The sequence below is a fragment of the Augochlora pura genome, chromosome 5 (assembly GCF_028453695.1).
Source record: "Augochlora pura isolate Apur16 chromosome 5, APUR_v2.2.1, whole genome shotgun sequence".
Lineage (NCBI taxonomy): Eukaryota > Metazoa > Arthropoda > Insecta > Hymenoptera > Halictidae > Augochlora > Augochlora pura.
Window position 1 is genome coordinate 4,322,831 of NC_135776.1, and position 20,384 is coordinate 4,343,214.

A 20,384-nucleotide genomic window follows, 5' to 3' on the forward strand; every position below is an offset into this window, starting at 1 on the left:
CTATTATACTATGTGTACGCATACGCATGATAATGTACGACATACATACATGTGTACATATAATAGAGAGGGAGTTCGGCAACAGGTGAGAAAAAATTCAAGTTCTACATAATTATTCACAAGAAATGGGGACCAAAATCAAACATAATATAGGAATGATTTCGTGTTAATTTTTTAGTTAATAACAGTTAAAAATGAGCCTTAAAATATGAGCAAAAATGTGCGAGTATACGTCCAAATACAAGCACGAAGCTCAGTTTAGGATACAGCTTAGGATCCATTCATATATGGCATGCAATGCTTTTTTATCTGAATTACCGACTCTGTAGGAAAATCTGTGGTACGATAGCGGACTCTGCCTAAATAGAACGGTCAGCTTGTGAACTAAATCTGACTACTACACACAGAGGTGACATAATAAAATCCATTTTTAATTTATTATAAGTGTTACATTATTAAAAAACTTGAATTTTTAACTCATGTATTTCTTAATTACAATTTTAAAACATATGCATATGCAGCCTAACTATTTAATTATATTATTAATACGGAAGATACTATTTCTTGATACGACAATATTAAGAAAGTATTGTCGAAAACCATAAGTAACGTTGGTCGGCAAACTTCGTATGAAACGAATTTGGAATTTTTGGAATTTATACGAAGTCCATTTTATCCGACTTTCTTTCTTTCAAGAGGAGAGTAATGCGTTAAGCTCCTAGACGAGACGTCATGCGCTCTCAGTCAGTGTAAGACTCTCCAATATTGGCCTATCCACTAAACCTCTCCTCAGAGTTTCAGCTCTTCAAGCCGCCTTTGTCTGACGGCTACAGATTCCGGTGCATTGTATTTAGTAATACTTCCCCAGATATTTGGTGGAAAAAGTCCTCGTCAGATCTATCAGATGTCTACGGATCCTAAGTCTGTTAATTGGCACGTATGTATAAAATAACATAGCAATATGGATCCAACAAAATTCGGATAACGACCTGTTGAGGTTGAAAGGCTTGTTCGATGTTCAGCTATTCGAGTAATAAAAATGGTTATTCGGCCAAGCTTCAGTCATGTGAGGTGGACGATTCGGACCAGCGCAAATTCGAAGAGTAAGTTATTCATCTTCTTTCATAGATTAATGTTTTCCGACTCCATGAATTGGCTTCAGTGACCTTAACTCTTCGGAAATTACACAACTGACTTAAAATACTGTGTATGTGTGCCGCGGGATCTCCCACCAGTCTCAATGTTTCAAACAAAGGAAATTCTTCGCCCATTGTTCGTTTCAATCTTTTGGCGGCTTTTTCATAACCTGTCCACAATTGTGGCTCAATCACGATCATATCAGTCAATGAGCAGGCCTTCCGGAGGAATTTGATCAATCCTTTGTCTCCATGGTTTAAGTGGATCCACATCGTCACGGAGAAACAGAACACAACATCAAAACGGGGCTTCCCGACGCCACGAAGATAGTCTTCCAATATCCGGTTGCTATTATCTTCGATGAAATCGAGGCAGTCGAAGGTAATCTGATCCGGCCGTGGATTATGTTCGCGCGCTCGCTCGATTAATCTCCAGTCGAGGTCAACGCCAAAAAGAGACACCTCTCTTTTTTTCACTAACTTTTGTAAGAACTTGCACAGCATGAACGTTAAGTCCTGGAAATAAAATATTCATTTACCAGTTTACTAGTTACGGGCACTTAAAAAGAGGATATTTTTCGTTGAGACTTTAATTATTTTACATCTGATTTTATCTTTCCATACAGCTGTTTCAAACTCACCCCCGAGTTACAGCCGATGTCTAGCCCTACGTACTTCCGACCCGGCTGGGTTGGTCGCCACACGTCCAACGGAAGTTGTCGCAGACGATCAACCACCGGACGAACATCGTAATAATATAGAAAGTTCCCATGTCGATTAGAGGCCGAATCGTCAATTTTTCGTGCAGTTGGTGTCGTCGTATTGTTCTCCATTTCCTCGGACATGTCTTTTAAAATCAACGTACACAGGTCACTGTCGAACTACAAAAGCCTGAAAATGCTAAGGGTGGTAAAAATAAGACAAAAATTAAATACAATCATGTTGCCTTCATTTACCTTAATTACGAAAAAAATACAATTAAAAATCAATTTGGCAGTGTTTACTATAAATATTTACTAGTTTACTAGTGCACTGAGTAGAGTTAAGCAGTGAGAACCAGCGAATGTTTCCCCGAAAATTTTTCACCGCTCGCTACGACAGACTGCACGAAAGTGAGCTTGGGTGTTGGCCCATATAAAACCTTAACTACATTTCTTTCCCTACTCTGCGCGGGTGCGGCTACCCAATACACTGGTGTTAAACGCACACATAAACGTGTAAGGGTTCGTTCCACTCAGGTGTCGGAATAAGGCTCAGCACAATGAAGAGATAGTAAGGGCTATGCCTCCTTGATTCTGATACCCGTCGCAGCGTATCGCTCCTCGCGTTGCCCCGTTCAACTTAGAAGACCATTCGATCAATAGACTATCTCGGTCGCTTTCTTTCTTGGTTCCCCGTGATTTTGTTCGAACTGCAATATCATGTACTTAGGTCATGCGATATTTAGTAAAACTAAAAGAGTTACATCTCGATACGATGATGAATGACTTATATGCCACTTTCCATTTATTTTATTTTCAAAAGCGACGCTTTACTATTGAAATAAGCAGGTCGAAAGTGGTCAATCATGATTCTGTAAATTAATCTGATGTTCAAAGTGACAAATATTGCGTTATTAAGAAATCAATTATAATATTTAGCAGGATGGCTCGTCACGGGACTATCAAAGCAAAGCAAACTTCCAAGATGGCCGCCATCGACAGATCTTCTTATATAAATATCGAGAAATTCTGAGTTTGTATTACAAACATGAGACCGAACCAAGGTGCCTAGATTAAATAAAAAGACGATGCTGTGTACTTTTAGTCGATTACTTATTTAAATATTTAAAACTGGCAGGAAATAAAGCACTACCTCAAGAATTAGTCATTTTTTACTTCTAGCGTCATTGTTTCCTTCGGATCAAAAACTCCGCTGCAAACGAGTTTGAATATTAAATCTGATAGACGGGTATCTCGTCTATAATGAAATATCTTCTCGATAAGCCAATAGAACAGATTAATAAAGACATTGCATCTTACGGGCTTTTCTATCTAGGGTTTGGGTGGCCCTAAAACCTCTTGTTATTTCTGGTACTTCTGCCACTAGACTTTAGCCCGTACCTTTGTTTTTAGCGATGTCGGTACTGCAGAAAGTGTGAAACAGAACACCCCATAGTGTTCACTGTATGTACTCTGATACTTTATCCCAAATTATGATATAGTAGATTCACATCAATTCACGCGAAAAAGTTACAGGCAACCGCCATCTACCTTGCGTCAATGGGTACTAAACATTGCGAAAGGCTTTTTGATGTAAATTCATCTTAAAATACCTAACCAAAGTTTCGCAAATGTCAAAATAATCCTGTACACATTACGTGTTGAACTATTAATCAATTTATCGAGGAACATTATTTCCTAGTTTTGTAATTGACAATTTTGTAATATAAATATAAGCTACCGAAAACGGCTCTGAACATGGAGTTCCTACAGAAATCTGAAGAAGAGGCAAAAGCGAGAGCAACAAAATATGTGTCGAATTTGTTGCAACGTCCGGGTCAATTGGAAAAAATTGATATGTACAAACGTAGAATAAGCAGGAAAAAAGCTTCCGTAGACACTATGCTCAAAACTGCAATGCAAAGTCAATTAGATGGGGTTCGTGTGGGTTTCGAACAACTAGAGAGCTCTTTGGAGAGCATCTCTTCTGTGAAGCAGGAGCTAAATGACATTGGTGAGTTGTTCAGTCAGGTTCCTGAATTAAATGCACGTTTACAGGCTGTTCAGGAAGAGAACATGCGTCATTCGCAATACGTTACTGCCAAAGAGAACTTGAAGCATACGTTTACTGTGCCTGACAGTGTTGAAAAGACTAAGCAATGGATAAACGAAGGTAAGCTGTTGCATGCTCATCAGAGCATTATGGATCTTGAGAATTCGCGAGATGATTTGCTTTATGAGCTTCATAAACTTCCAAATCAATCACCGGCCGACACAATCATGTTGAAAGCTTACTTAGAGGATGTTGAAATGCTTTCACAGTTGATGGAGAAGCAAATCAGATTGGTACTAAGTCGTACATTGAACACTGTCAGAAAGGAACCTACTGTTATTGTAACAGCATTAAGGATTATAGAAAGGGAAGAGAAGGCAGATCACTTTGCTATTCAAAGGCACAAACAGAGCGGGTTTATGCCGCCAGGTAGGCCTAAAAGATGGAAAGACATGGCCATGAAGGTTCTTGAAAAATCTATAGCCAACAGAATTGAAGGCACTCATGTTGAAGAAAGGGTAGATAACAAAATGTGGCTGGTCAGATACTTGGAACTCACAAGGCTCTTAATTCTAGAAGACTTGAGAGTTGCTAAAACACTGTGTGAACCATGTTTCCCACCTTGGTGGAATATTGTAAGAACATGTGTCAAAATGTATCACACAAGCTTATCTCAACACTTGAAAGATATAATTGCAAATGGCTTGGAAGGAAATGAATATGTATCTTTATTGTCCTGGATTATGAACACCTATACAGGACCAGAATTGATGCAACACAGAGAATTGAATATTGACACAAGCGACATTGGTCCATTATTGAGTCCTGAGATTATAAATGATCTCCAGGAGAAATATTTGAAAAATATGTGCCAAAATTATGAGGATTGGATGAGAAAGACCTTAGAAACCGAGAAAGTAGATTGGTGGTGTGGAATATTACCGGAAGGTAGCACTCAAGAGGCATACTATCATACTGCAGCACCTGTAATCATTTTCCAAATGATTGATCAGAATCTACAAGTAACCAAAACAATTAGTGCAGACTTAACAGCTCAAGCACTGGTTTTATGTATTGAACAAGTTATTAAGTATGGATTTATGTACAGGCAAGCAATATTGGAATTCAAAAGCAAACACTTTGAGGACAGGAGCCAAGTACCATACTTCACCCATCACATGATTACAGCTGTCAATAATTGTCTACAGTTTACAGAGTTAGCACAACAAATGAAACAACTCTATTGGGTTCCCAATACCAGCGGGGACGTCACGGTTAAATTTGAAAACCTACTGTCTAATTACCAGCAACTACGGAATGAAGCAGCGACGATATTACTGGAAGAATCTTTCCTAGATTTAGAATCGCAATTCCAGGATCTGATTACCCCCAAATGGTTATCATCCCCTATTCCTGTGGAGACCATCTGTGTAACTTTGGAGGATTACTTCCAGGATTACAATCATTTATCTCCCAGAAACTTTGAATACGTCATTACAGAGGCACAAAACCTCATTGCAAAACGTTATATTTCCGCTATGCTGCAAAGAAAGATATCATTGAAAACGTACGACGAATGTCTGACTTCTACTTCAAAGATAATGACAGAAGCGGAAAAGCTAAAGAACTTCTTTGATAGAATAGCACCGAAAGTGGGAAACTTCAATTCGCCCTTCGAAATAATCAAACGCCTCGCCGAAGTATTGCGCTGCGAAGATTCCGAGATACTTTCTCTTGATTTGCATTCTTTGGTTGAAAAGTATCCAGACATGACGGAAGATCATTTAGTTAGATTACTCGGTCTTAGAGGTGACATTTCTCGTAGCGAGGCAAGAGAGAAAGTCTCGTACATCTTTGAAGCACAACGAAATCGCAAAGTACCACAATCTATTACACACAGCATATTCAAACAGATAGTTATACAGGACAGTTTCCTTGGTTGGAAACCTTGAAATTCAAAAACAAGGAAAGAAATAAATTAGAGTTTTACATATCGTTAATTAGGATGATGTAATTTTGGTATAGCGTACTTAGTTAACAAAATAATTACTATAATTGCAATATAAGTTGAACATCGCAAATAGAATCGATATATGTATGATAATTAATTTATTATTTAAGGAAAGTTAAAATAATTTCCATTTTTTAATGCAGATGCAGTGCTATTATTTCATGTAAATATCTGTTTGCGTATTACAGATGCCTAAAGTTTTGGAGAATTTCTTGCTGGACGGCAGTTAAAAATTAATATTGCAAGCGAAACAATAATCGATTCACTGCCTTAACTATTACTAAACTGTTGTAGATATTCACTGTAGGTAGCGTTATTTATATGTAGTTTTAAATGTATAGAATACTATATAGTATATACCATACGTATACCAAAAAGATAGGAGAATGTATAAAATATAATGAAAACAGCGTGATTACACTTTAAAGGCCAACAAAATATTATAAAGAAAGACCTACAGAATGTAAAGAGACTTAAGTAAACTTATATGTGATCATTTTAGATCAGTTTAATTCAGGATAATAATAATAATCAATAAATTGTATATTACTGTTAACTTCCTTATTTATCTAATTTATTAAAAATTATATAGATCAATTGGACTTTTAGTTTTTTTTTACATATCCTGTATATAAATGTATCGATTTTTTATTGAAATCAAAATTAGTTAGTCTTGTTTAATTTCTAAAAAGTATTAATTTGGTACGAAGGAGAAATGTGTACAGATTGATTGAAAACAGTATAGAGAAAATATAATTTCTTAATATTTGGAGATATACTTCTTTTTTCATATATTATAATCGTATTTATTTATATACATATTTAAAAAGGTCCTGTACATCTAAAAATCTAAATTAAAGATATTTTAAAAGTATATGTTTACGTTGTGTTTGTTATGTCATTATATCCCTAATACTATTTTTTAAGAACTGCGATAACATTCGAATGAACTTAAGAGCAAAAATTAAATTTAATTAAAAGGTATGTATATTTTTTAAAATACTAGATTTTATATTTTATTTTATTCTAGTAGAGTAAGCCCCGGTGCGCTCAGCCTAACTTATACTTGGCTCAGCAGTATTTCTCTGAAAAAAGCATTACGCATGCACAAAGTATAGACGCGAGTGTTATCATTTCGCAAAAGTGATTAGCTTATCGAACAGAAAAGTGTTTTCGTTGCGGGAATAAATAATGGCACGAGTTCGAGATTCAGATGTAGCCAAGTCGTAGATCGGTGGTCTATCATAAACAATGTGGACGTAATATAATTGCACAATAATAAATAAAAAAAAAACGCTAAGTGACGATTAAAAAGAAATTAAATTATATACTAAGAAAAAGTGTTAAATATAACTTTAAAATAAATCTTTATGCACAATTGAATTTATAAACAATTGAGTTAGGTAGAAACATATTTTCTGTTTAAATGATTTTATAAACAATATTAGCAGTTTTATGACAAAGTGCCAATCGAAAGATAAGTTCGTTGTCACTCAAACAAAGTATACAGTATTATTTTAACACAATGAGTAATAGTGACTTGTGGATTCGTGATATGTTCACCAATTACGGAATTTTGGCGCTTCTTTTTACGGTCATGGTGATCTGGATGGCGCAGCAGTGGTCGAGCCTACGGAAATATATTTATAAAGCGTACCTAACAGGATTTGAAAAGGAATTGGCAGAACTCGCGCTTCCTTATAGGAAACGTTTGTTCGCAGTATTGGAAAATGCAATTTCCAGTGATGAGAGACTACGGTCCATGGGTTGCATCCGTGTGCTCGAGATCGGTGTTAAAACGGGTGGGCATCTTACATGCACAACCAGTCGCAAATTTTATACAGTAACAAACACTTAACAAAACACACATTAACCAATGATCGGTAATCTTGTGATTTTAATCCGGACCTAAGATATCAGTCTTCCAATTTCTCACAAGAATAGGTAATTTATGCGAGTTTTTAAAAGAAACCACAATTTTAATGATTTAACGTGATGGTTGCAATAGCTAGAACAAAAATTATTTCATACCCTATTTAATAAATATAGATATTGAATTTTACACAGCTTTTCATTTTATAACTTTTTAAAGATTTTTCTATACTACAAATGCATATCTTTGGGGATTTGTAATACACAATCTTAATTTTTTAAATACTCAAAAAATCAAATACTTCAAACAATATCGCAAATTAGGAAAAGAAATTGTTGAATAGAGTATTTTCATTGAATCGTCACTATAATTATAAACTTTCCAGGTGAAAATATACAGTTTTATCCAGACAATACTCGTTTAATTACCGTCGATCGCAACCTGAGGCTAGCCGAGTATTTAATTAAGGGGAGACATTCGTGGCAATTCACGAACGTAATTATTGAACGTATGATAATTGGTGACGGCAGTTCTTTGGAAGATGTACCCACAGGATACATTGATATAGTTGTAACAATGAGATCATTATGTTCAGTGAAGTCGGTGCAATCGACGCTACGCGAGATTCACAGAGTTCTGGCACCGGTAAAGAAATTAATATAATTCTTAAATAAACAGAAAAATAGAAAAATTAATTTTATAATTGTTGCACGATTTCTAATGTATAATGAAAAGATAGTTTAATCTAAATAATAAAATCTGTTCGCAATACTTTAAAGAAATTAAATAATATCTATTTTAGGGTGGCCACTATTTGTTCATAGAACATGTGCCCGAAGCTGAAGGAACTTTTGTGCAGAGGCTGCAAAAATTATTGTCACAAACAAAAATATGGCCATCGTTATTCGGTGGCTGTCGTTTAGACGCTGATCCTACGAAACATATTCGAAAAATTGGTTTCGCTAAGATTACGTGTGACACGTTTATTCTCGACGGATACGTGACGCAACATTTTCATTTGGTCCTTTCAAGGAAACATGTATTAGGGATTGCAATACGATAGATGTACTTAAAAAAAAATCATAAAACAAAACGACAAAGAATTTTTACTAAAATCCTGTAGACTTTATACGACGACGTTGCATTTTAATCAATTAAACTGCAGATTTAAAGAAACTACATTAAAAAAAGCTATTCTAAATATAAAAATTTGCATAAATATCTGCAGTCTCTATACGTATATGTACTCCCCAAAAAATTGTATTAAACTAGTCACTTCAACAAAAAAATAATGGTATTGGAAATACTTCCTCTACGGAAATAACAATGACTATTGAACTTAATAAAATTGCTAAAGAATATAGATAAGGTTGTAACACCGTTAATAAAAACAATTTGTAAGTAAAAAATTATATTTTTTATTTTTACAATTTATATAAATCTTTTATAGAAATATGTTTTAAACATTTTTCGAAGTGTCATATCTCATACCAGTATTATTATAATCGGCATGAGTTATTGAAATATGCTCAATTCTTTACAACTCAGTTGTTAATCAATATTTCTCTATTAATTACATGCCGATAGTCATTATTACATACGTGATTTTCTTTGTTTTTTAAACATTACGCTAAATGTAGATAATAATTAATTTGCTAATTTCGTCTATTTATAATAAAATTTAATCGCAAAATTTAAAAGTATATTTATATAGCATAAAAATTCGCAATCTAATAATAACAGTAGAAGAAGATTCTTACTAATAGTATTGCATATAAAAAATATTAATATTTATTAAGAAGACATTCAAAAATATTTGAGAAAGTACAAATTATTTTGTATTGATCATTTGTACTACCAGTGGAATTAAAATTATTAATAGTATTATAAAATTGTGACAGTTTTACTTTTAAAAGAGATCATAAAATAAATGTAATTAGTTGGAAAGCTATGAACAACTAAATTAAGATTAACGTCAAATACAAAAATTTTGAACAATTTTATTTTTCAGTAGCATTCATCACAACTTTGAATCTGTTTACGTCAAAGCTTTTGCATTCCCTTCTATAAGTATTTCAATATTTTACAATCATACATATATCGCCTCTTTTTATTTTTTCTATGTTACATTTAACAATTTTAAAATCATATTTATAAATTGGTGACACATTCCTTAATGTCTTGTATTATTCAAGTCCGTAAAAAAATCACTTACTTTGATTAGTTTTACAATGATAACTGAACTTATAGTATTAGAATCGTGTTAAATTGATTAGTTAATTTAAACGATACTTTAAATCAAAATGCTTAATCGTATTTAACTCTTGCCGGAGTTAAAATTAATCCTAACGTTACAAAAATTATATATTAAATAATAATTACATTAATAAGAATTATTATTAACACGATGACGCTTCTGAATCAGTATCAAACAGTTGCGTTCGAAAATATAAATGATTCGCCCGTAGCTTATCTTTAACCTCTTTTGCAGTTTGAGCGTCGTTTTCATCACTCTTACAATTTTTCATTATCCTTCGGGGAAGTTCGTCTTTTTTATTTCTAAGATTCTTTTCGTGTACATCTTTAATCATCGTTGAACGTCTGAATTTCCATTTTCGAAATTTATTTTCTGCTGAATGTCTTGACGGTGACGAAGTTCTTTCAGACGTTACTGACGATTTACTTATGCTACGATCATCGTCAGTATTACTTGGATCTATACCTATGTTATTTTCGAACCTTTTATTCGTTTTCTGTGATATAAGTTTTACAAAGTCATTATTATCATCGAACAAGAAAGTGAAGCTGTTCTTTTGTTTATCAGATTTGTTACCACGTTTGCATCTACTTTTGGATGATATTTCTATTTCATCATTCCGTACATTTACGTCGTTTTTACGAATTTTACTAATTGTCGTTCCAATCTTTCTGTTTAAGGAGACATTGCTAGAGTCATGAAAAGTACTTATATCGCTTGGAGATTTAAAACTGCTACATTGGTGGATTAATACAGTGCTGTTATCACTATCCGAATCCTCAAATAAATGAATGGTCTTGCAATTGCGGAACGAATTATTTAAGGCATTTTGTGAGCGCAGTGTTTTTCTAGTATTAGTTGTCCCATCATTTTGAATCTGGATAGTTCGAGATTGTAAATTATTGTTCTTTGTTGTACTCGGCATATTATTTTTCTTTATTCCTCTCGAATTAATATTATCTTTCTCCAATGTACTTGAACTGGTATTATTTTCAATACCGCGTTTTGATAGCCGTGTTACGCGATCTGATACATTTAAGTCAGAAAGAATTCTCCTTTTCTTTGATTTTCTGTTCTTATCAGAAATAAATTCTGACGAATTTTCTGAACAACTTGCCGAATGTGAGTTATTATCGTCCTCGACAAGTTCATTCGACTTTTTATATTTTTCTATATCGGATTTTTGTAATCGTTTTAAACGAATTACTGGTCTTAATATATTATCAAAATTGATCGTTGAGCTCTTCAGCGTTTTGTATTTTCTTATGTCGGATTCAGATAATCTTTCTAAATAAACTAACGGTTCCATGTTCTGCGGTATTGTAACTTTCTTTAGCCCATTGGGTTTCGGTAAGGATAATCTTATTTGATTTTTTAATTTAGATTTGGTTACTCTAAATTTTCTGAAGTTATTGCTAGGTTTTTTAAATTCGCTTGCACTTGTTAACGAACTAGCAATTTCGCTTTTGGTATTAGCTATTGAAGATGTATCCATATTCGGATTATTGTCCTCTGTAACAGTGCTGTTACCGTCAATGGAACTAAAGCTTGTTTTTTGAGTTTTTAATTCACGTACACTTTGCTTAACGTCCTCGGATGAATTTTTAGTTTTACGCCATTTTTTACGTATAGTCTCATTTGGTTTAAGGAATGTATTATTATTCATCAAACGTGAATGATTCATACTTATCTGTTGTGTCCTTCTCTTTCTAAGAAATGTGGTCCTTCTTTTTGCTACAGTGTCAGAATCTAATGCAGGATGCAGAAATGCTTTTGCTCCAGGTATAATACTTGCTCTTCTACGTATTGTAGAAACAATGTCAACAGGCGAATCTCTGCCGCTATATAACTTTTTACGTTGACTCAATCGTTTTGGTTCATTTTGAAATACAGAACTTTCTTCTGTGAAATTGGTTTGTTCAGATTGACTGGATCCTCTATTGAATAAGTTTTCTTTCATATAAGAATTTCGATTTTCTTTTTTACTAATTAAATGCATTAATTTCTCAGTAAATAGCTTATTGTAGTTAATTTTAGGTGTAGTGTTTACTACTGGTTCATCATTTCTCCCAAATTTTACATTTTCTTCAATTTGAGCTGGGCATATTGTGGAAGTAGCCTCAATACTACTTTCATCTATCGGTTGTAAAACATTGTCATTATTATCTCGATTGCCGGCATCTGTGACAAGTTTCACTGTTTTCATGCTTCCTATGTCTTCATTCTCACAGTTTGCCAATGAGACTTGTTTTGCTCCCTCCACAATAGCGATTGTGGTAACTTTATTGGTTGTATTATTATTTGATAATATATATGCAGCTGTATCTACAGAACTGCTGGAAGAATTTGTCAACATTTTTGTTGTATCACAGTGTTCTGATTCCTTATCTACATCAATTGCATTTTTATATGGCAAAGTACCGTTATCTACCCAATGTTGTATAAATTTGAATGACTTCTTATGAGGCACACTGTGTTGATTATCACATAAGTCTAAATCATTTTCTATTAGTGACTAAAATGAGAAGTGAGTAACATTATTATTATTATTACTACATTTTAAATAAATACAGTTGTATCTAAAGGAACCCACCGATCAAGCATTAGAAAGGTTTCGCTTAAGCTTTTGAAAAGAATCACATTTTTTGAAAATTTTTGATACTACAATAATACGTAAGAAAGAAAAACTTACTTCTTAAACAGTGAGTCCCTTTATTTAAATTATGAAATTTCTCTTACCTCCTCCTCATACTTTTGAAAGAAGCTATCCCAAAATTTTTTCCTTTTCTTTAACACGTCTGTAGGTAATAAAAATGATGAATCGTTCTTGGTACCAACAATCCTAGAAAACATACAACATTTAGAAAATCAATACGATTAGACACAATCAGAAATAATTATAATATGCTGTGGTAATAGTAGATTTACCTCTCAATACCATCATAATATGACTCATCCAGATCTGGAAGGTTCAACTTATTATCCATCATGCATAATCATTCTTCGTACGAGTATTATAAACTACAAAAGTCTTAAATAAATTATAAACTTCCATGTGTATCATCCAACTTGTATTTGCATGTATGAAGTATGATGCCATTCATAACACTTTGATTTGAAATTATATTTCTTGTTGTTCGATTGCATTAAGCACAATCACAGACGCAGAGTATAACTACAAGAATTTGCGCAAGACGAGATACAGGTTTTTTACACAATTACGAAAAAGTAATGCTTTCTTTACACTCGTATGTATTACAACTTTTATTAATATTATGATCAACGGAAGCCTTTCATTAGGTTAGAAAACACCAATTCTGAAGCATACAACACCATAGCTCATATAATTATTATAGAGGCAAAACTCTATCGAAATTTTTGCTGTTAGTGACTCTAAAATTGATGATATTGGCCGAAGTCGATGATTGATGATATCGTCGAAGAATTATATCCATGATTAATAATAAAATTTAAAAGCTCTAAAAATTATGATTCGCAACGGAAAATATAGTAATGAGGATCGGTATAGAAATTTTCCTTGCTCTGCTAGCATGCTTGCGGTCCTATTCTTATCGCGTATCCATTCAACCGGCACGCCATCTGAATCACGTGGCGCGAAATTCGATTTTTAAGGAAGCTTCAAATAATAAGATCTGTTACCCCGTAGAATTCTCGAAAATGTATTTCCTACTTCACAGCCATTACCACCATGTAATTATCGATTTCGGATTAGTTATAGATCGATCAATATGTGTTTCGAACTATACAGCTGATTGGAAATCGAAAATTACATCGATTGCCCGAGTATCGCCACTTGGAGGTTTTTAACGGTTTCTATGAATATTTAGGGATTTTACCCTTGTGATAGTGGCGCCACGGTGTTCCGGAACCGAGTCAGCGTTCCCGCGCAAACTAGGCGACGACCTAACTGTCGCCGCCAAAATATCTGACGTCCATACGCATAACCGTCGTTGGCCAGGGTAGAAGTTCATTCGCTGTTAGGCATTGTGAGGAAGCAGTTCTTCCATTTATTCGTTTACGAGTCCAATTTAAGCGAAATATCTTGAAAATATGTCAGGACGCGGCAAAGGTGGTAAGTAAATCAGTTGCGTTACGAATTGCGAATCTGGGCGCAGGAAAATGGGAGGATCGTTTGCGTTCTTCTAGGAAAGACTAAGGGAAAGGCGAAGACCCGCAGCAGCAGGGCAGGGCTGCAGTTCCCGGTCGGAAGAATCCATCGTCTTCTGAGAAAAGGTAACTACGCAGAGCGTGTGGGAGCTGGAGCGCCGGTTTATTTAGCTGCGGTTATGGAATATTTGGCTGCTGAAGTACTCGAGTTAGCCGGGAACGCCGCAAGGGACAACAAGAAGACAAGGTTGGTTGGGCAAGCCTTTCCATTCTTTCTTTCTCTTTCTCTCTCTCTCTCTCCCCCGATGTCTCTCTTTCTCTCTCCCTTGTCCCTTTTCCCTTCTAACGTTCCTTTTGCTGTATTTGCACATTATTTCGTTATTTCGCGTTTATACAAATACCGGGCGTCACGGTATTCATGATACAATCAATAAGATGGCAGTGCTTCGGAAAAAATAAGTCGAACGCATAGGACGCAATTGAAGCTTCGATTTCCAGCGAAATGGTTTGAAAAAGTCGCGAAGAATGTTTGTTATTAAATAAGTAACGTCTCTTCACGATTTATTATATCGAATGGCGTTTGTTCGATTTTCTCGAATTCTTCTATGAAAAAATTATATTTAATTTGTCTGGCACAGTTTCTTTTTGTATAGTATCGCCCTCTTTTCGAGTGTGCCATAAACAATTAGATACCTTTCGTGAACATTTGTTTCAAATTTGCATATACTGCCACAGTTTCAATAACGGAAAAACATTTGTCTATTGAGACTAAAAGGTTTTCATAAATTATGTTTTCATTCGCGTGGGAATATATTGAATTTAACCTTTATGGTTGCTAGGTGCAATTAAATTTAGAATATAGAATGTCCGTTTATTGAGCAGAAGATGTATGAATTACAAGTCGCTTACTCGGCCGCCCAAATACAAAGAAAAATGCTCTGGTTTGTATTCGTTTCGTTGTCTCGCTCGTTTTGCCGTTTCGATGTCCTTCTTCACTCGCTGTTTTTACACTGTCTGCACCGTCGTATCATACGCTTTATACAGTGTTAGAACTTCCAAGGACGGTTTAGCTAGATCCCCACATTCGTTTATGCATATTATTGTCTAGAGGTCAATAAAGGTCTTGTTCCTGATTCAAAGTTACTCTTTTATCCTCTGCTTAGTTATCCTTTACCTAGTTTTAGATTCCAGATATTAAAAGGGTACTTATGTTTCTCTGGCTTTTAGGATAATTCCACGTCACTTGCAGCTAGCCATTCGCAATGACGAAGAGTTAAACAAACTGCTCTCTGGTGTAACCATTGCTCAAGGTGGTGTGCTCCCCAACATCCAAGCAGTTCTCCTGCCGAAGAAGACCAGTACCGGTGGCTCTGGAAAAGGAGACAAAGCATCCCAGGAATATTAGAATAACAACCTTTCTAACTTAACAGTACTTTAGGGCTATATTCTTCATTGTTCAATGTTTGAAAAAGGAAATCAATACCTAGAACATTGTAGAATTATCTATCTAAGTTAACATGTTTTATTCTACATTGCATTTCGTTTAAGATTAATGTCTCATGTACCTACATATAAGTGGCGTAATTTAAGTATTCACTTCCATTACACTCTATCCATCTATTATCTCCTTTTGACTGATTCCATGTATGCGAAAATTACAATAGTTTGCGAACTTTAACAAATGGTAATAATAACAGGTTACATATTTCTGTTGACTGTAAACAACATTTAGAGTGAAAATAAAATAATTGCTCTTCACTTTAACAAATAATGACCTTTCTCTTAGACATGTGGATGTGTGTATGAATAAATGAAGTCTTAAAATATGCTAGACTAAATGTTCTACGTATAGACATACGCGTGAGAATTCAAATGAGAATTACAATTTAAAGAGCTACCTTTTTCAAATTACGACATAACGAACATCCGGTACGTGTACCGGTGTGCGTAGCTGCAGTAGTTGTAAAATGTGCAAATTGGTATAGGTAGCGCGTCGGTTGAACGTGACGTTTAGTTTTTGGTCGTACGGTCACTGCACACCGATTTGTTAATAATAAATATATATTAATTTTAAAAGAAGAAACGACGAACAATGTCGTCAAGCGATATAAATATGCTTCTGGATATGGGCTTTACATTACCCAAAGCGTAAGGTTCTTTTAATCGTTGTTGTGTATGTCTAACCTGTTTACGTTTGTCATGTATTTTATTTCAGTGAAAAGGCTTTAGAGATCACTGGAAACAAAGGTGTTGTTCCAGCTATGGAGTGGTAAGAAATAGTGTAGGGCTTTATTCGCATTGATTGGTGATAATTTCACTTATTATTTTAGGCTGTTGGCTCATGCAGACGAGGCCGAACCGACGCCGGAACAGTCTCTCGGCGATAGCGTTCCAACGTCAGTTGCTGAAACACCAGCACAAGATAGTACAGCTACTGCCAGTAGTCAAGTATCTACTACCGAAGTTGCGAAGTCCATGAAATGCGATGTGTATGTTATTACTCCAATGTTCTTGAGATTCTATCATCAATTAACTTGTGTTGCATAGTTTAACAATCTGTGCTCAGGCTTTTCTAATATCGAATACTTCTAGATGTGGAAAACTGTTCAAAACTAACTTGGAAGTTGAGTTTCACGCTACAAAGTCTGGTCACGATCAATTTTCAGAGAGCACGGAAGAGAAGAAACCTCTCACAGATGAAGAGAGGAAAGAGCAGCTGAGAATATTAACAGAAAAGTTGAAACAGAAAAATAAGGAACGAGAAGAACAAGAAAGAATAGATACGTTTGCGAGAGAAAGGGACAGGATACGTGCTGGCAAAGAAATGGCAGAGGCCAAGAGGAAGTAAGTTTGTTGGTTGCTTTTTGCAAACAATGACCGCTAAAAATGTTTATTTTGTAAACGTAGGTGGGACGAATTAGAAACAAAAAAGATGTTGGAGCAGAGGAAGCAAGAGAAGGAGGATGATAGGCTAGCTAGGCAAAGGATAAGGGCAGAAATTGAGGCCGACAAAGTCGCTAGACGGGCGAGAGCTAATGCTCAAGAGATACCTCAGCCGGCTCCTCCTGTACCTTCATCCTCTACACCAGCCCCAAAAAAGGAATACAACAAAACGAAGCTACAGGTAATGAATCATATATCAGCTTGTACAGATTCTTTGTAGATTAGGTATCCGATTAAAACGCTAAGGTTCAACAATTTAGATCAGACTCACCAATGGAGAAACGTTAATACAAACATTTGGGAGCAAAGAACAGCTATCTGCTGTAAGATTGTTTATTGAAATGAACAGGACAGATGACTTTGGACCGTTTAGCCTAATGACAAATTTCCCAAAGAAAGTGTTCGGGGAAGATGATTACGACACTCCACTAGACGTTTTAGGTGTGTAATTATTCTTAACATCCCGGAATCTAAGCGGCTGTTACGATCCAAGAAATCGGGGAACGTATATGGAAGCGAACTACGTTCGTTTGATTATCATGATTAACTGATTCCAGGCTTAGTACCATCATCAGTAATAATTGTTAAGAAGAAAATGCAGCAGCCCACGTAAATACCTGAGTTAATTGTCATACAATCAATAACACGACTTCTAACTAAATAATATCAACGTACAATGGTCAGCACACGTTGTGCGTCCAACAAAATCAGTGTTTTTATACTTAAATATTCTTCGTTTGTAATTTATACGCAGTGGGGAAGTTGTGGCATCTATTATTCGAGAATGATATGGTTTACGAGAATCGAAGGAATAAAAGAGACTACACATTTATAATATTGGGAAGTTTATTTTAAATTTAAAGTAGTTAGTAATTATCGACAGCGTGGTCAATGTTAGGGATAGATCGATGTTTTAGAATATTTTATTATACCCTAATGGCGCTGTAACCTGGCGATGCATCGCTAGGGTATATTACATCTACATAATCACCACAGTTAGTAGGATATTCGGTGACTTGATCACAATCAATTAATTGCATCGTCTTGTCGAAACATATCCTTATTTCGAACAAATACGTGGATCCAGTTTCCTAAAATCATTTCCAAATTAGCAGCAACTCAAAATGATAGCTTTAGTTCCAGATTCAACGAATTCTTATTCTTACCTCATCTTTTCTGCAAACTATCACAGGATGTGATCCCAAACCTGCTTGAACCGCGTTAAATAAATCGGTGGCTAGGTAGCTCGATCCGGGTACAATGTTCGACGATGCCAGAACAGTTTTCATGTCGTACTGCGACAGCAAATCGAGGCCTTTAGCGAAATATTTCTGCTCTGTGCTCAATGCCGGAAGTTGAGCCGCGCAAGTGCCATGTTTGTTCCACTCGTGCTTCCAAAGTCCGTAAGACTCCCGTCCGTATTCTATGTCTATCCATTTCTCCTTCAATTGATTCTCCAAAGGTATCAAAGCGCTGGGATCGAATGGTTTTGTACGGTCGCAGAACATTGGGCCTATCCTATGAAACTGGGTGGGCCAAAGGCCATGGATCGTCCATTCGGATTTATCTTTCGGCAATGCACATGTGTGCGATGGTGAACTCTCTTTCCACATCATGCAAATCGTCATTGGCCATCGTTGAGTAAAAATTAGTAAATCGAATTCCTTCGACCGCGCGGACGCTCTGCGATTTGATCATTTTATATATCAGCTATTGTTCAGTTTGTACGTTTTTGAATAGTAAAACTTCGATTATACAAATTCAATAAAGAAACACAAGTGTTTAGATGATAGAACAGTTACGTAATTATAATGTTCAGATATCAAGCCTTTGGATAATCGAGGTTCTACTGTATTTGTTTTGATTAATGTAAAGGACGCGGTTAGGAAAGCGTCCATACAGCGTCGATCACTTTAAGTTTCGAGCAAAGAAAGAGTAACTTTTGTTCCGTGTTTTTATTTAGGATCTGTATAAAATTAGAATTAAATATAAATTGATATTTTGTAATATTCTAAGCGAACGACAGTAGATTTAAGGTATTAATTTGGCGGGTTATCGAGATCGCTGTCTTCCCCTAGTTTCACACCCCTATTCTAATTTCAACCCCAGCGTGCATCATTCAGTATTTTATATCTACTTCTTTGAATATAGATCCATGAATCTCGTGGATCCTTTGTTAAAGAGTTCGTTTACTCACCCATAGAGCGCACCGAGGAAAAATAGAAATAGGTTTAAGTGTCGACAAAACATGTCTGCGGAACAGGTTCTCGTAGACAAAGCGCGCGTCCAAGCTGTGAACGACTACTAGCTAGTGTTTAGCTGCTTCGCTCGAGTACTGTGCCCAGCCCCCATCGCCTTTATAAGAACCGTCCCACCATTTCTCTCTACCTCTTGTTACATGCACCAGATGGTCGACTACCTGTGTCCCCTCAACGGTGACAATGTCATCAGTTATAATTTTACAAATTACGTTAACTTGCTAATAAATCAAAAAAGACTGTCAAGTTTAACGAAAAGAACTTGTTCCTTATCTAAGACGTCCGTTCTGTACATGTTTTCCTTGTTCAGGACAAACTTAGATAACGAATAATCTTATAATTATCTACCGATTCGTTTTTCCCTCGAGATACGCCTCGTTGCAGTATCTCCCGGTGCATATACATTCGTAGATTGATTGTGCTAAATGTTAGCTTCGATTTTGCAGCCGGAAATACCCATCCTACGGCGCATTTCGTAATCATTATTTAATTAAGATTATTGATTCTATAATAAATTTGCGAATTGTGTAATCTGTCTACGCGAGTTCTGCATGCCTGCGATTATTTCGGGACACCGACGACGCATAAAATTTATCTACCCGTAAATTAGCACTTGAGCAAGCTCAAGTGTCGATACAAATCATATTACGCAACAACACATTATTTAAATGATTGTGCTTTGTTCTCTGTTAAAACGCAACGTGGCGGACATACGCTACTGACTCACACGTGTGCGGCACGATTGCAGAGAAATTTTATCTTGGATTTGACATAAATGCTTCCGTCATCAGATTCTTGTTGCATTGTTCTTTGTAACGCGATAATCCTTCCTATATGCTGCAACCAAGCCGCCTCGCATGCACTTCCATTCGAGTTCCATCGTTCAACACAGTGAGCCGCCACTGTTGCTGTTCACGATTTCAAATAAATGATAACTCGATGCGCGGCTCGACTAGCAAAGCACGAATAATCGTATCTCCTCTTCCCAAGGTGTCTGTATTTGTTACCAAGCCGAAGGGCAATG

The 20,384-nt window shown here is 35.6% G+C and overlaps 7 protein-coding genes across 14 annotated transcripts; 4 read left to right on the top strand and 3 right to left on the bottom strand.

The window, feature by feature from the left end:
- Positions 1–930: 930 nt before the first annotated feature.
- LOC144470299 (putative RNA methyltransferase CG11342) lies at positions 931–3,306 on the bottom strand. Of its 8 annotated transcripts, none has more exons than XM_078181280.1 (5): positions 3,158–3,259; positions 2,991–3,050; positions 2,344–2,905; positions 1,778–2,036; positions 931–1,652 (listed from the first exon to the last, which is right to left on the bottom strand). In XM_078181280.1, exons 4-5 carry the CDS (start codon positions 1,979–1,981, stop codon positions 1,113–1,115), a joined length of 744 nt encoding a protein of 247 aa, XP_078037406.1. In that variant the 5' UTR covers positions 1,982–2,036; positions 2,344–2,905; positions 2,991–3,050; positions 3,158–3,259; the 3' UTR covers positions 931–1,112. The 8 variants fall into 8 exon arrangements, with proteins under 8 accessions (XP_078037406.1, XP_078037404.1, XP_078037405.1 ...); XM_078181278.1 differs by having other exon boundaries at positions 2,154–2,905; XM_078181279.1 differs by having other exon boundaries at positions 1,778–2,905; positions 3,239–3,273.
- A 156-nt stretch (positions 3,307–3,462) lies between these two features.
- Sec6 (Exocyst complex component Sec6) lies at positions 3,463–6,755 on the top strand. The gene has a single exon (XM_078181217.1). It carries the CDS (start codon positions 3,596–3,598, stop codon positions 5,840–5,842), a length of 2,247 nt encoding a protein of 748 aa, XP_078037343.1. The 5' UTR covers positions 3,463–3,595; the 3' UTR covers positions 5,843–6,755.
- A 375-nt stretch (positions 6,756–7,130) lies between these two features.
- Positions 7,131–9,149, top strand: LOC144469953 (thiol S-methyltransferase TMT1A-like). The gene is made up of 3 exons (XM_078180703.1): positions 7,131–7,703; positions 8,160–8,419; positions 8,577–9,149. Exons 1-3 carry the CDS (start codon positions 7,427–7,429, stop codon positions 8,835–8,837), a joined length of 798 nt encoding a protein of 265 aa, XP_078036829.1. The 5' UTR covers positions 7,131–7,426; the 3' UTR covers positions 8,838–9,149.
- A 34-nt stretch (positions 9,150–9,183) lies between these two features.
- Positions 9,184–13,348, bottom strand: LOC144470240 (uncharacterized). Its single transcript, XM_078181182.1, has 3 exons — positions 12,960–13,348; positions 12,771–12,873; positions 9,184–12,546 (listed from the first exon to the last, which is right to left on the bottom strand). The coding sequence occupies exons 1-3, from the start codon at positions 13,019–13,021 to the stop codon at positions 10,174–10,176; spliced, it is 2,538 nt and encodes an 845-aa protein (XP_078037308.1). The 5' UTR covers positions 13,022–13,348; the 3' UTR covers positions 9,184–10,173.
- Positions 13,349–13,966: 618 nt separating this feature from the next.
- On the top strand, positions 13,967–15,930 carry LOC144470215 (histone H2A). The gene is made up of 3 exons (XM_078181130.1): positions 13,967–14,124; positions 14,199–14,406; positions 15,387–15,930. The coding sequence occupies exons 1-3, from the start codon at positions 14,103–14,105 to the stop codon at positions 15,562–15,564; spliced, it is 408 nt and encodes a 135-aa protein (XP_078037256.1). The 5' UTR covers positions 13,967–14,102; the 3' UTR covers positions 15,565–15,930.
- A 213-nt stretch (positions 15,931–16,143) lies between these two features.
- Positions 16,144–18,786, top strand: LOC144469758 (UBX domain-containing protein 1). Its single transcript, XM_078180353.1, has 7 exons — positions 16,144–16,307; positions 16,375–16,428; positions 16,490–16,648; positions 16,752–17,003; positions 17,067–17,283; positions 17,363–17,543; positions 17,660–18,786. The coding sequence occupies exons 1-7, from the start codon at positions 16,252–16,254 to the stop codon at positions 17,713–17,715; spliced, it is 975 nt and encodes a 324-aa protein (XP_078036479.1). The 5' UTR covers positions 16,144–16,251; the 3' UTR covers positions 17,716–18,786.
- On the bottom strand, positions 17,931–20,366 carry LOC144469759 (ribonuclease Oy-like). The gene is made up of 3 exons (XM_078180354.1): positions 19,300–20,366; positions 18,269–18,785; positions 17,931–18,193 (listed from the first exon to the last, which is right to left on the bottom strand). The coding sequence occupies exons 1-3, from the start codon at positions 19,350–19,352 to the stop codon at positions 18,029–18,031; spliced, it is 735 nt and encodes a 244-aa protein (XP_078036480.1). The 5' UTR covers positions 19,353–20,366; the 3' UTR covers positions 17,931–18,028.
- Between the last annotated feature and the right edge of the window lie 18 nt (positions 20,367–20,384).

Excerpts from the sequence above, each read along its gene's own strand:
- LOC144469759 (XM_078180354.1), bottom strand. The coding sequence starts at position 19,352 with ATGTTTTGTCGACACTTAAACCTATTTCTATTTTTCCTCGGTGCGCTC. Across the intron at positions 18,786-19,299 it reads TTCCTCGGTGCGCTCTATGG|AGCGTCCGCGCGGTCGAAGG; the intron begins GTGAGTAAACGA and ends ATCAAATCGCAG. Across the intron at positions 18,194-18,268 it reads TAGTTTGCAGAAAAGATGAG|GAAACTGGATCCACGTATTT; the intron begins GTAAGAATAAGA and ends AAATGATTTTAG.
- LOC144470299 (XM_078181282.1), bottom strand. The coding sequence starts at position 1,981 with ATGTCCGAGGAAATGGAGAACAATACGACGACACCAACTGCACGAAAA. Across the intron at positions 1,653-1,777 it reads ACATCGGCTGTAACTCGGGG|GACTTAACGTTCATGCTGTG; the intron begins GTGAGTTTGAAA and ends TTTTATTTCCAG.
- LOC144470215 (XM_078181130.1), top strand. The coding sequence starts at position 14,103 with ATGTCAGGACGCGGCAAAGGTG. Across the intron at positions 14,125-14,198 it reads GTCAGGACGCGGCAAAGGTG|GAAAGACTAAGGGAAAGGCG; the intron begins GTAAGTAAATCA and ends GCGTTCTTCTAG. Across the intron at positions 14,407-15,386 it reads AGGGACAACAAGAAGACAAG|GATAATTCCACGTCACTTGC; the intron begins GTTGGTTGGGCA and ends TCTGGCTTTTAG.
- Sec6 (XM_078181217.1), top strand. The coding sequence starts at position 3,596 with ATGGAGTTCCTACAGAAATCTGAAGAAGAGGCAAAAGCGAGAGCAACA.
- LOC144469953 (XM_078180703.1), top strand. The coding sequence starts at position 7,427 with ATGAGTAATAGTGACTTGTGGATTCGTGATATGTTCACCAATTACGGA. Across the intron at positions 7,704-8,159 it reads CGAGATCGGTGTTAAAACGG|GTGAAAATATACAGTTTTAT; the intron begins GTGGGCATCTTA and ends TAAACTTTCCAG. Across the intron at positions 8,420-8,576 it reads TTCACAGAGTTCTGGCACCG|GGTGGCCACTATTTGTTCAT; the intron begins GTAAAGAAATTA and ends TATCTATTTTAG.
- LOC144469758 (XM_078180353.1), top strand. The coding sequence starts at position 16,252 with ATGTCGTCAAGCGATATAAATATGCTTCTGGATATGGGCTTTACATTA. Across the intron at positions 16,429-16,489 it reads GTTGTTCCAGCTATGGAGTG|GCTGTTGGCTCATGCAGACG; the intron begins GTAAGAAATAGT and ends TTATTATTTTAG. Across the intron at positions 17,004-17,066 it reads ATGGCAGAGGCCAAGAGGAA|GTGGGACGAATTAGAAACAA; the intron begins GTAAGTTTGTTG and ends TTGTAAACGTAG.
- LOC144470240 (XM_078181182.1), bottom strand. The coding sequence starts at position 13,021 with ATGATGGATAATAAGTTGAACCTTCCAGATCTGGATGAGTCATATTAT. Across the intron at positions 12,874-12,959 it reads TATTATGATGGTATTGAGAG|GATTGTTGGTACCAAGAACG; the intron begins GTAAATCTACTA and ends TATGTTTTCTAG. Across the intron at positions 12,547-12,770 it reads TTCAAAAGTATGAGGAGGAG|TCACTAATAGAAAATGATTT; the intron begins GTAAGAGAAATT and ends TTCTCATTTTAG.